The sequence below is a fragment of the Pteronotus mesoamericanus genome, unplaced genomic scaffold (assembly GCF_021234165.1).
Source record: "Pteronotus mesoamericanus isolate MK-2021 breed Mesoamerican mustached bat unplaced genomic scaffold, CSHL_Meso_final contig_182, whole genome shotgun sequence".
Taxonomy (NCBI): Eukaryota; Metazoa; Chordata; class Mammalia; order Chiroptera; family Mormoopidae; genus Pteronotus; species Pteronotus mesoamericanus.
The window spans coordinates 7,291,143-7,308,220 of NW_026555078.1; the positions used below are offsets into that span (position 1 = coordinate 7,291,143).

Here is a 17,078-nt window from a genome sequence, read left to right on the forward strand (position 1 = left end):
CCAGCGCGTCCTTCACCTGCCCCACTGGGAGATTCTGTACATATTCTCGGAAGTTACTTCCAGCCCCTAACAAGCTAGAATGCCTTGAATTCGCACTGTTTTGTTCTGTCAGCTGAGTAGTACTATTTATACAAATTTGAACAGAAACAAATAAGCATCTGTAGAATAGTTTTCACGAAGTTAAAGAATGAAAAGTAACATGGACAGTTCCCAAAGTCCAAAATATGAACTTAAGTGGCCCTGCCCCTTTGACACAGGTCCTGGTATGAACACTTTAGGAGAGCGCCTTACTGCAGGAGAGCGCCTTACTGCAGGAGAGACGGTTCCGGAGCCTCTCCAGGGTCTGCAGTGCATGGCGTTGGGGCCTAGCCGCACCGCGCCCCCCACCACACTGGCCTTCTCGGGCTGAGCACAGGCGGCCTCCTGGCCCGCGTCTCCATCTCTCATCCTGGCATTCTCATGTTAACAGTGTGATAGCCTGTAAATAGCTTCTCAGGAAAAAACCAACTTGGCGGTGCATCATTTCAAATAAAATTAAAATAATGACTTGATTTTTAAGATTACTGGACTTCTGAAAGACTTGTTTTATCTGCGATACCTGAGGCACAAACTTATGGAAAATAACAGAATGATGGTGTTTCACACGCTGATTTATTTTAAAGCAGAATATATAAGAAAATGCAGAGTCTCTCACAAAGCATTTGATAAATAGTTTAAACACAATTTTTAAGCTTTAAATAAGTCTGTAATTAGGATAAACAGACACACTTTTAGCCATAAAAGTGCAATTTAAAAGGCAAATTTCAGGTCTCTTAAGCTACATGATAGTTAAGGGCAAGCTTAAGAACATTAAAAATATGTATGTATAAAAATGTGAAGAAATTCATAAAAATGTTTTATAAACATTATAAACAAACATCTACCATATAATGTGGGAAGACCCTTCATGATCTACTTACAAATGCAGAAATCCTGTCTTTTATAATATTATAAAGTTATTATAAAAGTTTTAATTTATATCCTTATTTAAACTCCCTCATGTCATCTTCACTAATATCAAGCACAAGTTTGTATTACATACATATATGTTTACACATACACTATTTTTTCCCTTATACAATTATATAAGGGGGGACCCCCCAAAATCAGAATTTACTTATTAAAAATTGTGTATTTATTCTTACATTTTTAAACTTCAGTCACCTTCAAAGTGCTCTACATTTGATCCAATACACCTATCGAGGCATTTTTTTCCCTGCTCAAAACAGTTTTTGAACACGTTGATTTCGATGCATTTTAGTGCTTCTGCTGGTTTTTGTTTCACCTCTTCCACATAGGCAAAATGTTTGCCTCTGAGGACTATTTTCCTCCAGGGAAACAGAAAAAAAGGTCACTCAAAGTGAGATCAGGTGAACAGTAAGGGTGGAACCCAGGGGTCAATGCCGTTTTTGGTCAAAAACTGCTGAACACTCAGCGCAGTGTGGGCAGGTGCGCTCCTAAATTCCCCATCATGAAATGAGCAAATGCACTGAAAGACTCTTGGAACAAAACTCACTGAAGCCAAACGCAGCCTCTCACATCAGCAGATACACTGATACAGGTGAGTTCCTGGAACACTCACCTGGTGGGAGAAGCCTGTACTACAAGGGACCCGCCCCCTAGAAGATAATGCCTTATTTTGGGGGGAGGGGTCCTCTCTCATATAATGCCCCATCCTAAAAATATATATATTTGGTCTGAGGAACAATCAGAGCATAGCAAAGTGGTGCTTCAATTGCTTAATTAAATGTTGTGTATCCACGTGATCTGGAAATGCTTCTTCAGACTTACGAGCAGCAACATAGCTTCTCTGTAGATCTCCAATCTGCAAAACATACCAGAACAAGGCCACAGAATAAAACCTCCAACATTAGTAAGGAAGTCAAAATAAGACATTCTATTTGCATACAGCACAAACTCAAAGGGTTCTTAAGGGTAAACTCCTTCATTATGCTACTTGGGTTTGAGAATTCTTTCACCAGAATAACAATTCAATATTGAAAAATACATGAGAAAAATAAAATAACCAATTATATAAATAATTTCTGCTCCATTACAGCTGTCTTGTTACAAATTTATAAACCTGTGTTTTCTCTTCTGTCACTGATAATTTTATAAAAATAAAATAACATGCTGAGACAGCCAGCCCGATGTGGTTTAGCAAGGTGTTAGGACAACTATTGGTAATGCACCACAAGGACATATTTGATTAGGGTATTATGTTTCAGACAGAAAATTCAAGCAGAAACTATTGTATCTAAGATAAAATAACATGCTCTGGGAGGTTTTAAATAGTGTTAACACATTAATGTTGGGAAAAATATCTGGTTTTAAAAGTTTGTAAAGAGGGTCTCTGATTTCAATAAACTATGTTAAAGTCCAGTCCCAAAGAGAAACACACACACAGTATCTGAATCCATCTAAATGTATCTTGATTCCTGTGTACATTTCCAAAGAGAGAGAGCTTTTTAGTGTGTGCACACAAACGTATCTAGAAAATTCAATTTGGTAGTGTTTTTAATAACATGTAATATGCATTAAAAACATAAGTTTCCTTTTTTAAATCATAGCATTTCTTTTCAACATACTATTTTCTCTGATGGAAGTATAGTCTTTTGCTTACAGAAATAGCTCATTTGAGTTACATATTATTAAAGTTGATAATGTTCCTGAAAGAAAGCCATCACGCCTTCTTTGCACAGTGTGGTGGAAAACACCTGGGCATCGTCTGGAGCTGGTACGAAACCGGCTCCTGGGACTCTACAGCAGCCTTTTAAGCTTTTCACACCTTGGGTTCCATTAGAATATAAGCCACACGAGGTAGAGGTTTTTGTTTGTTTTATTCATTGTTCATATCTTCTGTGCCTTCAACAGTGCCTGGTACATAGCAGAGGCTCAATTTTAAAAAAACAAACAAACATGGCTTATAGTTAAAAAAGAGAAAGAAACGTAAGGGCTACCTACACTGCAAGGCTGTTGTGCAGAGCGCCTAGAACAGTGGCTGGCACTTAACAAGGACTCAAAATGATGACTAAGGAATGACGGCTTATTTCATTTTCAAAATAGAAATAAGAGTGCAGGCGGCTTTATGTTCATGCTATAAAAAATGACATTTTTATAAAGTCTTTGGTCCATTAAAAAAAGTCTTACATTTTCAGCCATTCCCTTATCTTCAAAACTCACCTTTTGCTTAGAGGTTTCCAAGCAAAAGTTAGTTATTACATGTCTTTGGTTTTCTTATTGTCATTAAAAATGACAAGGATTCCTTTTAGCTCTTGAATACTAATTGACTTGTAACAGTATTAATGGTTGCATTTTCCCTGTGTTGTTCATAGCTAAAATAACTTGCACTATCCCTAATTTTATAGTAATTATGCCAGGGACTTGGTGGCAATATGATCTACAAATAACATTCAGGACTTTCTTGCTGTAAAAGCAATGACTGAATCCTTCCCAAACCAGAAATTACTAAATGAGTATCTTTTTAATGACTAAATGTCATATTTTAAAACATAAAACAATTCTTCTGCAATCCAAAATGGTGTTTAGTCAATATTCAGTGATAAAGTTCTTTAAAGTTTATTAAACTGTCCCTTAAGGGAAGACATATGTATATATAAAAATCGTGTTTAAAAAAATCATTTCAGGAAGTTATGATTAGAACGTCCTTATTTATCTGTATTTGTTTTTAAACTGAGGGGGAAAAAAGAAACAGGTCAGATGGTAAATTGATAGAGAAAGAGAATACCTTATCAGAGATTGTTGCTAAATTAAAATGTGGCTCATACATATGGGGTGCTAACGATGACGCAGTCTGTAACAGAGCTCTTGCCTGTGTAAAAAAAGAAAAGACAAACCAAAGGTATATGAGCATATATCAGCACTATATTTGTGATTTTTTATTTTTATTTTTGTAAAAGAATCCTTCACCCAGGATGGTTCCTTAATAAACATGATCCTGTGATGAATATAGATGACATTCCTCAGGAAATACAACTTACTGATGTACAACTAACTACTTATAGCTTGCCAAACCTCTATTAATACTGAAATGTTTTGACATATGGAGAAAATAAGAGAATTGGAAATTTAGAGTACATTTAGTTATTTGAGAACCACTGTTCCTGTAAAGTTTATATATCAGTATGACAACTCAAAATATAATCTTCTCAATGTTAAAAAAAGTCTTTTTATTCTAGTTTTGGTGCTGTTGACTGATTTAGTGGGCTTCTAAATTTCACAGCCCCAAGTTCTGTGCTGGATGACAGTGAGCAAGTATTTATTATACTGCTGACCTGAAACTAACAACTCAATGCAACTGAAAATGACAAGCTTTCTGTCCTCTAAAGTACAGAGAAAACAAAATTCACACCAGTTCTTTCATCCTTTGCAGGCTCAGGGGATCACACATTGTAGGGACTGTGACTGACATGCCATGTCCATACATTCATCATTACAACCACAGACTCAGTAGTATTCCAGGCTGCTAAACAGCCCCCCAACTTGTAGCTAAACCCCAAACCTCTATCCGTGACCCTGAGGACAAATTCATGTATCTTTTTTTTTAATGGAAAATAAAATGCCAGTTCATATAAATGGTACATATTAATTATTTTGTTTTATGATTTGCTATTTTCTTTCTTTAATTGAAGTATGATTAATAATGAAATGGGGTTAGGATCATGAAACCTTTTACCAAAACATTTCAGATCAATTGGATCCTGGAGAAATGATGATAAGTAAGCAGAAAGAAAATCACAAAAGGCACTTGCTTCATAGGGACCTAGGAAAAGTTTCAAGAACAAGTTCCCATTTTAGAGCAGTTAGTTTTTGTTTGTAAAATACAAATCCATTTTAATTACTTTGGGGAAATTTGTGAAAAACAGGCAACATCCAATAACTGGTTTCTTTCCTTGTTTTGTTAAAAGTTTAGCTTTCTGCCTAGGAGACCAGGTGGCGTGCTGCGCACTATGTCTGGGACCTTGAGGAGTTACTTAACTGCCTGAGTTTCTGTTTCTTCATCTCTAAAGTTTGGGATATAATAATATCCTCTTGATTACCACTAATATTGTATATTTTACATTTTAAAATTTTGTTATAATAATAATAATATAATTTATTGAGCGTCGACCATGCACTCAATACTATGCTTCTACTACGATGAGTGCTTTCTGTGGACGATCTGCTAATCTTCACAAAAACACCGTCAGGCACTGTTACTACCCTGTGTCATGCATCACCCATTGATTTCACAAACAGGAACTGAGCACCCACCATTGGCTGGCACTGTTTTGACACTAAAATACAGCAGTTAGAAGCCAGAAAAGGTCCCTACTTTCACGCAGCTGACATCTGACATATAACAGGAAAATATCCAATAAAACGATAAACGTGAAGAAAAAACTAGTAGGAAACATGACAGTGCCTGAGGCTCCTTCACGCTATTGTTCCGAGATGGCCTTTCTAAGCAGCTGATAATTAAGCTGAGACCTCAATGACAAGAAGAAAAGTCCCTGCAGGATCTGAAAGACCTTTCTAAAGGCCCTAAAGGAAGGGCGGTCACGGCACTCCGGCAGAGCAGCAAGGCAACTAAAGTGTCCGGCAGTCGGTACAGAAGGTGTGCGGAGGGCCTCCCTTACCCAAAGGGGATGCGCACCAAGACTCCTGGTGCGCGCCTGAAACCAGGGATAATACCAAACCCTATATGGTCTGTGTTTTTTATTATACATATACATACCAAAGATAATGTTTAATTTATAAATCAGGCACAGTAAGAGAGTAACAACAATAGCAGTAAAATAGGACGATTATGACAATATACTATAATAAAAGTTATATAAATGTGGTCTCTCTCTTTCTCTCCCTCTCTCTCTGACAACCAGTCTGGTAACAGAGGCAGCTACCAAGTGACTACCACGCAGAACGGATGCACTGGGCCAAGGGGTGATTCATGTCCTGGGCAGGAGGGAGGGGGACGGCGCACAATGTCATCATGCTTCACAGGGTGGCACGCAATTTGAAACTCCTGAATTTTTTATTTCTGGAATTTTCCACTCACTATTTTAGGAGCATGGTTGAACATGGGTAACTGAAACTGAGGAAAGCAAAACCGTGGATAAGCGGGGACTACGGTAGTGACAAAGGTGTAGTCTGTGAGGGGGCCAGAGGCCACATTACGGGGGGCCTCGTAGATCAAGGTTTGAAGTACAGGTTTCATTTAATGTGAAAGAGAAAGCCGTTGCAGCATGCTAAGCAAAGTAGTAACAAAATAATCTTGTTGTTTTTTTAAATCCCTGCTGGCTGTTGTGCAATGGATGATAGGGCACACTTACCTGCCGATCTAAGTGGAAATAAAAAGACCAGCCAGGAGACGCCTGCAGCCAACCAGGCAAGAGCAGCTTGGAGAAGGGGGGTGAGGAGGAAAGTGGCTGGGTTCAGGACGTGGCTTGGAGGTACACCTGACAAGGGCTTACCAACCACGCTGGGGACATGCGGTGGCAGGACAGGCATCCTGAAAAAACAGGTTTCCAGGGTGGCTCCTAGGATTCTGGCTTGAGCAGCTACATGGTGGGGGAGGGGTTGTGAATGGAGCAATATTTCCCTAAAATAGTGAAGACTAGGGAGGGGCAGATTGGTCCTGACAAAATCAAGTGCTTTGTTTTGGATACAGGTTAAGTAACCTGTGCAAGGTCACATCGCTAATCCGTGGCAGGGCTGGGATTCCAACCCAGGCCGGCCAGGCTCTGGGGCTCCCTGTTAAATTACATAGCATGTGAAGGTGCGACACACGTCAGCTTTTCCAGAAAGAGAAAAGATCGTCCACTGGGCCTCTCGCAGCTCACTGACCTGCTCCACATGGCCCTTCCGCATCTCCAGCACCGCCAGGTTGTTATAGGCCTCAGCGTGGTTATTGTTGTTGACCAGAGCCAGCCTGAAGCACTGATGGGCCAAACTCGTATCTCCTATTCCCTGCAAAGGAAAAGCATATATCCGCACACACAAATCTGCACGCTTCCCCACCGCTGTCTCCTCCCATCTTTCTTCATATAAATCTTTTCTGCTCCCACAGGAAAAGCAACGAGTACCAGTCACAAGAGTCGTGTAAGAGGATTTGGCCTGGGACTATAAAGTGAGTGGTGGTGATTCTTAGAAATCTCTAAACGGCTACATAAGGCTGTTACCAAATCTGAATTTACAATACCTGAAAATGGCTTCAAACTAACTTGTGCTACCTTTGCTGTAACAGAAATTATGTTAAAGGAACAGCATACCACAGCGACATGTCCCAAGTTGTACCAGACATCAGCTGCCTCCTCTTCATTTTCAGCCAGAGAAAGGGCACGTTCAAATGAGGTCAGAGTCATATCGTACTGCTGGGCATAGAAGCAACAGAGCCCCAGATTGTTAAAAAGCTGGCAGTTATAAACCCCCATCTGCAGGAGTCGCCTTTGTGAAAAGAGCACACATATTTTGGTGTCAGACCAACTTTATAAATATTTAGACACATATAGTTTTACAAATTTAGAAATCAGTTTATTGCATAATATTGACACCCCCAAATATAAATAAAAATTATTGTAGTCAATTAAAAATATGTTAAAGCATATACAAAAGTATGTCTTTTTTAACAGTCCTGGTTTATGGGAAATGTGTCCAAAGGCAAGGTCAGAAGCAGCTTATGTTAAGGTTTTTTTTTTCCCCAAAAGCTTTATCAGAGAACGAAAACAAGAAAAAAATAGTCACGTAAAGTAAAACCCACACGTTTTTAGTTCATAAGGCTTTGGTGCCTGTAGGTAAACTCCTAAGACGCTCTATCTAATTTGAGGACTGTGTTCAGCATTTTTTCCTAAGTTTCCAGCTGCACTGGATCCTGTTTTTGGTTATAGGTACTTTGTGGTTTAGCTGCCCCACTGACCTCCAATGGGCTCCCACTGAGGGAGACAAGAGCACCAGTGGATCCCTGCGTTGCCCACTTAGCTTTCATACCACAGCTCAAGAAGCCCATTTGGCTTCTACACATCATTAATCCAAAGGACAAGTGAGTTCTAGTAAGCAAATGAAATCTACCCCCGCTGCCCTGCGGAGCCCATGACCCACTTTAGGGCAGGGGACGAGAGCCAGCTGCATGTGACAAGACAGTATTTCTATTATCATGTTTTATGTTTCAACATATATTTGAGAAGAACTCTTGTCAGCTGCCAGTTAGCTCCTTGTACGTTATGTAAGGGCTAAAGAGGAAATCAAGGTTTAAAAATTAACCCAGAAACCAGCTGTAGGAAAAAATAAGTATATGTTCAAAAGAGAACCAGAGAACGGGGTTTACGTAGGCTGAAAAATCATTTGGACAAAAGTTGAGAATACTTCACGGAACACGGGATCCTGTTTCAGGTCTTCAGCAGGGCTCAGAGCCTGGGGCCTGCTGCTCTTTGCAAACCTCATCACCATTCCAGCTTCAAGGTCTTTATATCATATATAGAGGAACTACTGAAAGCAGAGATGGGGAGAGATGCTCCTAGTCGCTGTTAAACTGTTACTGGTCAATGAGAAAATGGCTAATTCCTACAATGCCATAGTATTAAAAACTCAGGTGACTACCCAGGTGTGTTCCTACAAGGTGCCAAATACCTGTGCATTTCCAGGTTATTAGATGTCACTTTTAATTCTCGTTAAACATCTGGGTGTTTGAATTTTTAGTCTCATACAGACATAGCCTATATATTATTTCTCTACACTTTCATTCCACCTTTATTATTGTTTCACTAATACTGCAGAGGAAAGTAGTTTTACACATTGAAGGTAAAGCACACCTGTAAAACCGGAGAGCTATTTCCGGTTGATCAGAATAAAAGTGGTTGCTTCCGATGCATGCGATGGCTTCCATGTGAGTATTGTCCTGTTTCAAAACTTCTTTGTAGTATTCAGCAGCTGATGAGATATCGTTCATTTCCTAGTTTCCATCAAGACAGGAGAGCAATATTTTATTAATACTGCCAAGATATTATTTTCATCCTGACTGGTTTACATTTTTTCATTCAACGAATATTTATTAAGAGCCTACCATGTATCAGACTCTGTCCTAGGCCCTGGGGACACAATACAGACAAAAAAAGATCAAATGACAGTCCTCCAGGAGGTGACATCTGGCAGGAAAGATAGACAAAGGAATACATGTGGTATGGCGTCAGGCAAGGATAAGGGCGCAATGTGGGGACCAACAGAGCTGGGGAAGGAGACAGGGAGGGTGCTGCTCTGGGAGGGGCTCTGGAGCAGGTCCCAAGTGAATAGGACTCAAGGGAAGGAGGGACTGAGACCTGAGCACATCCGGAGAAGCGACACCTGGGCAGAGAGAACAGCAACTGTAAGAACCTGAGGCGGGAGCACCTGCCACGTGTGAGAGCCACACAGAAGCAAGTGAGGCTGCAGAGGGAGAGTGGCACAAAAAGAGATCAAAGCGGCAGCCGGGAGCTTGTCAGCCACGGTGGAACCGCAGGCTTTTTTCTAAACTGAGGGGACGCCGTTTAAGAGCAGAAGAGTAACATATTGTATTTACATTTTTAAAGAGTACCTTGGTGGCTACACACAGGATACACTAAAGTGGGGAAGAATGGTAGCAAGAATAACAGGGGTCTCTCTGATAATCACAAATAAATGCATTTACTGTTATTAATAATATTCACAGCTCTCAAATCCACTTTCAAGGCCCACACAGGCGCCACATCCCTCATGGAAATTTGCCTCATGCCTTCACTTCCCATGGCTCTCTTCTGCCCCTCAGCTGGCGTGGCACTTATTCTGTGAACCACTCACTTGTTCTTATGCTATAAGGACTCATTTTTTTTTAAAGATTTTATTTATTTATTTTTAGAGAGAGGGGAAGGGAGGGAGAAAGAGAGGGAGAGAAACATCAATGTGCGTTTGCCGCTCGAACGCCCCCCACTGGGGAGCTGGCCTGCAACCCAGGCATGTGCCCCGACTGGGAATCGAACCTGCGACCCTTTGCTTCGCAGTCCAGTGCTCAATCCACTGAGCACACCAGCCAGGGCAGGACTCATATTTTTTGTTTGATTTTAATCATAAAATATTTTAATAAATCAGAGAAACTCCAATGATTGTAAGAAGCACCACACAATGGTTTTTTATCATATGGAATTTTTTAAAACTCCATAGATTTCAGTTTTGGGGTTCTTTGTTTGCTTAAGGATTTTTTTTTTTAGAGCAGTGTTAGGTTTGTAGCAAAATTGAGGGGACATTATAAAGATAAGTACATTTCATTGTTCATCCATTAATATTACCACCATCCTCATCAATGTTAGTATTATGAATAGAGTTCTGACCTTGTGGACTCCTTGAAAGGGGGCTCAGGACCCCCAGGAACCCCTGGCCCGCACTTTGAGAAATGCTGATGTTAGAACGGTATTTGGGGCCTTTCTCCCCACTCCTACTCACTCATCCCCACGAGGCCCACGCAGCATGCACATCTCAGCCCCTTTGGGTCTCTCTGGCAGCCAGCCAGCCCCACGACGCCCCTGTTCTCTGCCCTGCCATGTGGCGTGGGCTCTCCCAGGTGCAGGGGGTCTGCAAGGTGGATAGTCACAGCTCAGGCATGGTGGCTTAGTCCATTTCATTCAGAGGTAGGACACGGTTAAGTCCCTTGGGTCACAGATGTAAAGCCACATGCTCCAATTCTGTTATTATCAGTAAAAAGCTAACAGTTTATTCTCCATTTGTCTGAATATTGTATCAACTTCTCAGCTGGTTCTCAGCTTGGAGTGAGCTGGGATGTTCTTTATTAGTCCCATAAAACCCCAATAAAACATTCGCAGATTGATCCAAACTCCCACTTTATATTTGAAATTCTTATTCAAAGTCCTGCCAAGGTTTAGATACTTAAGGGAAGAGATAGCTAAAATTTTCTTCAAAACACAGAAGCATTTAGTGAACTTGTTAAAGAAATGCCTGCATCCCACCTGATTTAGTAGGGAGACAGTGGGCCACACTTCTCAGACATTCCCAAAGTCGTTTTCATACCCAGTAAAGTCAAGGACCACAAGCATAATATTTCCTATGGTGAGGTTTCTAATTTCAAACACTTCTTAACAAAGAACAATTCAAATAAAGACCTGCCTTGGGAACTAATAAACAAAATGTGTCACGAAAAATTTAAACCACAACTAAATATATTTAGCAAGAATAAATCATTTTTAACAAGTTCCTGTACAAACCAAGCAAAGAGCAATAGGCAGCACAATGTTCATTTTTAAATAGGAAAGATTTAAAAGATACAAGGCCAACATCAAAGTGACAAATAAAAAGAAAATAACACAAAGGAAAAGAGAAAAGTATTATGTACATACAAAAAAATCTCTTAAGGAACATGCAGTGGGAACAAACTTCACTAATGAACTCTAAAGCCACTGTCACATAAAGAGAAAAAGGATACACTGGAAATCTTTGTGGTAAACTTTGTCCTAAGGGAAGTTAACTGTAAATTCAAGGGGGAAAACAGAGACAAGAGGGAAGGGGGGCGGGGTGGGGAAAAGGAAGGGAAGGGGAAAGTCAAGGAACATATAGCAAGGACTCATGGACAAAACCAAAGCGGAAGAGCTGAGGGAGGGAGGGAGGGAAGGAGGGAGAAGGCAAGGGAAAGTGGTGGGGGGTAGGCAGAGACAAATGTATTTGAAAAAATAAATTAAAATAAAAAAAATTCAAGGGGGAAATACTGCGTCCCACTACTTCAAGTCTCTGCTTAGTTCTGATCACCCCATTTGTATATGACATTGTCCCCACAGCTAGGATGTTTTCCTCTCTACTTCTTTCTTCCTCTGAATGTAAAGTGAAAATGTACTTTTCTCACAAAGCTCTCCCCTGTTTACTTAAAAAACATACATTCCTCCAACTCCTGGCCAAAGCAAAGCAGGGAAAGGAAGAAGGTGGCTGATTACAGATATACTGCAGGGCCTCAGCCCATCCCAGCCACAGCAACAGTGGCTACAACGAGGCTTGGAAGGAGTACTGACCAGCAACCGCATGTGAAAGATGCCCTTGTTCTCTGGACCTCTGTGCCAGCACTTCCGGCCGGAGAACAGACTAGCAGAAGGACCGAAGTGTACACAAGGTAGAGCAGGAATATTTGAGAGCTCTGACTGCATCGGGGCGATCAACACTATGTGTGAACGCTGCTGGTTTCATGATCTATTTTATTACCTTCCTTTCTACGCTTCTTGGTCAAAATTCTGTTCGTGTTCAATATGGAGTCACTCAAACAGAGATACTGATAGAGGATTTTTATTGAACAATCAAGGTCTTCTACTTACATGTTTATCAACATTATATTCCAAAAGGGGAAATAATCTTCATAATAAAACATCAGCTTGGCTAAATGCATACACTAAAATCCCTTATTCTGTTGGCAAACTAGAGGCCAACAATCATAGTTTTATAAATTGCTCTCCTTCTTAGGACCCCGCAGGATTATGGGCTTACTTAAGAAGCACATAACCTCAATTTTACATGAACTTTTTGAATACTATGAACCTCACCTCATGGATCCTGGCAACTCCACAAAGTAGGGTTACTTCTCCCGGAAATTTATCTAAGCCTTGTTTGAAAAGGTTTAAAGCAGTCACAGGTTGATCCAATGAGATGTAAACCTACAACCAAAATACATTTTAGTAAAAGTACTAGTTCTTAAAATAATACAGTATTTGTTATGACAATTTAATAATAATTGCTTAATAACAAATTATCTACTAGATACTACAGTAAAAAATTGTGTAGGATTAATTTCTAATAATGATGTTATAGTTTTATTTCCACATGTTGTATATGAAGCTTTCATTCATCTATTCCTTCAACAAATGCTTATTGTAGGCTTACTATTGTCACAGAGACTGAGCAGTAACTAGACAAGGATCAAGGGAAAATCTTTTTAGGGTAGAATAGACATGAGTATGTCTACAGGTTGGCACAAAAAAATCAGTTATGAGACTGAAGATGAAGATGCAAGAGGAAGAAGGGATGGTCCGAGGAAGAGGAGCAGGGAGAGCTAATGGAGAATGTGGTTGTGGAAAAGGACCCTCAGAAATAGAGGGGAAACAGCTTTGTGAGGCGTGGGGGCAGGATGTGAGAGAATTAGCACTTGATGGCTTCCATCCACTTAATCAGCAATCAGGACATAAGTATGAATAACCCATATACTTAAGAGGAATCTCTAAAATAGAGAATTATTTGATGCATAGAAATATAAGATTATGACTTTTTTTTCTTCATGATCACGGATCCTCTATTTCTTCCTATACAACTAGTTTGTGCTTTGTAGAAGGCCCAAATGGATACACAGAAAACTGTTTACAGGGTTTATTGCCACAGTATGAGCTTAGAGGGATAAGAATGGGTGAAAATTTTTCAACTTTTACCTTATATATTTCTAAACTCCTTTTTTAAATACAATAAATAATTTAATATGCTAAGTAATATAAAATATTTAATAATTATTTTTAAATTAACCATCTAAAATTTTAAGAAATAATGCTGTCCCTAAAAGCTGCTGATCTCTATTACTTCACAATCATTTCTTCATATATTAAAGAAAATAAGTCAATTGTACCTCTATACACTCTAGAGTGGATTTAAATGAATTAATTTATGAAAAAATAGGTTAAACCATGTATTTAGCAATAGTTAAAATTAAGAGTACATTTTTAAACTATGTGGCAAGAGATTATCAAATAGTGTGACCTGAATTTTAATTTCAAGCTGTCAGAAAAGTTTAAGATTATTGTGATTCTTAGAAACTTTTTTAAGAATTTAAGTTTAGTATATAATGTATAGCAGATATAAATACCAGATAGTTTCAAACGTTTTTGAAAACTGCTGTACACATACCAAGATTAGCACACTAAGTTTACATAGCACAGCTTTCCTTTTGTTTCCTTTTAGTATGCTAATTTTTAATAATCTATTTAGGAAGGAGTAGCACTTCCTTTTATATCTCATCTTCTTTTCAACTCCTTTCCCACACTTTTTAATTGAAAAAATTCTTAGAGATACAGCAAGATGATGTCATAACCATCACTTCATGGAATGTTTCATTTAAAGTAGCTTTGGTGAGGGTCAAGAAGTAACTTTGTCCTAATACTGACAACTCTAGGAGTCCCCTCACTTCTGTTGTGGCTGTGGGTGGCACTATGGGGCACTGAGTAGGCTCTAGGATCATCAAGTCCTGGGTCTGAATGCTGGCTCCTAACCGCCAGGTGACCCTTAAATCTTACCCTCCTCACCTTTCCTTTTCCCTAAGAGCACAAAGGAAATAGCGAACCCCACCTTGTGGGGTTGCTAAGGGATTAAACTGCACATGGAAGAGACCTGATACAATACTTTCTACTGAGTAGGTGGTCCAGAAAGGGGGAATATTGTTTTTGTTATTATGGCCGAGCCAAGATATAAAAAACCTACATAAGAACAATCCTGTCCTGTACAGTCTGCATAGGTGGAAGACAATGTGTTGTGAAAAACACTGTCTCCCACCCAACAGCCTCTATGGGACCTGTTACCCATGGGGATGAGGAGCCCATGGTATTTCCTTCGGCTCCAATGCTTAATCTTTCAAAGGGGTTTTCCTATTTTTGTCATGGCAATCAATTTCTCCTGAAATAGTTATTCTTCGTGGGGTCTCACATTTTCCCTTGCTAAAACAGAAAATAAGTGGAGTCTGAACACACTGACTTGCTAAAATATTCCTGAAGAAACGGGCAACTCTCCCCATGCATTTACACAGTTATTCTGAGAAGACAGATTTCACTCAGACTAAGAATACTTACTTTTGCCAAGTAGAGAAACGTATCTATCATTTCCTGCTGTTTCAGGGCTGATTTAAACTGTTTTTCTGCTTCACGATACATTCCTAACCTAAAAATAGCCATTTAAAAAATTAGGTATTCGTCTTAAAAATAAACACTATAGCATTTATGCATACCTCAAGCATATGACTAGAGACAAATTAAATCTATAAGAGTAAGCATGTACTAAAGGAGGTGATGTCCTACACACATATCAGCATTACCATGTAGTTTATACAGATCAGCCCATATTCACTGTCTCGCCCTCAAATGCCACATAAAGAGCCTGTCGCCAGTCTGGTCACAGCAGGACGAATAGCTCTGGTAAGCCAGGTCACACCGGCTCACCACCCAAGGAGCGTGCGATCAGGACACATGGCAAGTGACCTGAATAAATGCTTAGAGTCTCTGTTTTACTGGAAGAGCTAAAGGATGGCTTTTCTTGGAAAACAGTTTTTGCTCTGAGACAAGATCTCATTTTTAAAGCCATTCTTACACCATTTTGATGTAAGCAGTGATTGCCACTTGAGTATATAGCTATACCATTTCATTATTCTAGAAACATTTCCTTTTCCTTTTTCAGTATCTGATACTGATTGCCCTCATCTACAAAGGAGAGATTTGCTCCTGGCCTAACTATAGCCGTCCTGATGTCAACACCCAGCTCTTCTGCCCAGGGGACATTTTGTTCCACTAAATCAATCATTAAAGTGCACTTCAGCCTGTCCTTAATAGAGGTGTTGGGCTTTCTTAGAACTAATCATCCCCAGCCATCTAAGAGCTACTTACGCACTTTAATATTGCTTTTATTTTGTGATATAAAGCCAGGACAATACACAGTATGTTCCACTGTGCTACTTTCATTTAAAGGCTTGAAAAAATAGCTTTGATCTTTTTCCCTAATCTAAGCCTCAAGCGTTGGTGTGGCTGTCTCCGAATAGCTGTTGAAAGACATAGGATTAAAGGGGGTAAAAGTGACCCTACCCATCCACCAAAGCTGCCCTAAAATGAGAGGATGTGTGATATGGCAGAAGTCCCCACCTCATCAAAGGTCTCACAACTTTTACAAGGGGTACTTATAAAATTGTATCGAAGAGCTCTAAAAGCTCGGGAAAACAGCATGTTTATATACATAACTTCAATTAAACGTGCAAGTCTAAAAAACACGTGGCTGAAGCTCGTCACGGGCTTCCATGAACACCTCATATGCCATGAGCAAATATATATTTTTATCTAGTAAGCTGTCTCTTTCCCAAAATGATTTAAAAGGGATTACAACAAACAGACACATAGAACAAGAACATGAAAACAGAAATTGATTTTTTTTAAACAATGGATATGGAAGGATAAACCAATTTTTAAAAAAGCAATCAGAGCTATTGAGCTACCCAGAAACCAAAGAAAAAGAAGAAAGGATGGGTCATATGTCTTTTATTACTGCATCCTCAAGACATAATTTCTTCCAGTATCTTCGAAAAGGAATTTACCACAGGGGTTCTTGAGCAAAGGCAACAGAGTGGGCCATGTTTAAAGAAAGTAGAACAAAAGCATCAGTCAAGTTCATGAACACAGAGTCAGAGTCCAGAGATCATCCCTACCAACTGCCAACTTTTCCTCTGCAATTTAATTCAATAAACATGATGCAGCACCAACTGCATCCACACTTCATGATGGTAAGGAGAAGCAAAAATGCAGGTAACAGCCATGACCTGAAGGCACCAATAAAGACTGAAATAAAACATATTCACAAATAAGTTTGGTATTATGTCAATGACAAAAAAAAGTACTTTGAGAGCACAGAGGAGGAGTGAACCAATACAGTTTCAGGGAGGAAGTGACAGACAAGATTTTAACAGGTAGGGTGAGGTGAGGGTGAGGGGTTATTTCAGACAGAAGCAAACAACCAGAATAAGTACACAGGCAGAAAAGCACACAGCGTGTTAGGGGAATGTCAAGTTGTTCTGATTTCACTGAAAAGGAGGACACAATAAAGAAGTGGGGAAGTGAGAGATATGGGCCAATGTGCAGACTGAGACAAGATCGTGGACACCACACCTAAAATCCAGACTTCATCCCAAAGGCAATGGCAATTCACCCAAGGATCCAACAAGAGCTGTTTTTTCACAACAGTTACTCGGACGGTGTATATAGAAAGGACTGATTGGGGCAAAAAAAAAAAAAAAATAGCAGCAAAAAATTCAA

At 39.6% G+C, this 17,078-nt stretch overlaps 1 protein-coding gene across 1 annotated transcript in view; it reads right to left on the reverse strand.

Annotated features, from left to right (window-relative positions):
- Positions 1 to 804: 804 nt before the first annotated feature.
- Positions 805 to 17,078, reverse strand: part of TTC8 (tetratricopeptide repeat domain 8) — a 41,481-nt gene continuing 25,207 nt past the window's right edge. Inside the window, exons 8-14 of the mRNA XM_054567169.1 lie at positions 14,859 to 14,946; positions 12,579 to 12,689; positions 8,847 to 8,986; positions 7,311 to 7,485; positions 6,886 to 7,008; positions 3,788 to 3,871; positions 805 to 1,864 (exon numbers count right to left, since the gene is read on the reverse strand). Of these exons, the coding sequence (XP_054423144.1) occupies positions 1,748 to 1,864; positions 3,788 to 3,871; positions 6,886 to 7,008; positions 7,311 to 7,485; positions 8,847 to 8,986; positions 12,579 to 12,689; positions 14,859 to 14,946 (838 nt within the window). The 3' untranslated portion in view covers positions 805 to 1,747. The remainder of the gene's footprint in view (positions 1,865 to 3,787; positions 3,872 to 6,885; positions 7,009 to 7,310; positions 7,486 to 8,846; positions 8,987 to 12,578; positions 12,690 to 14,858; positions 14,947 to 17,078) is intronic.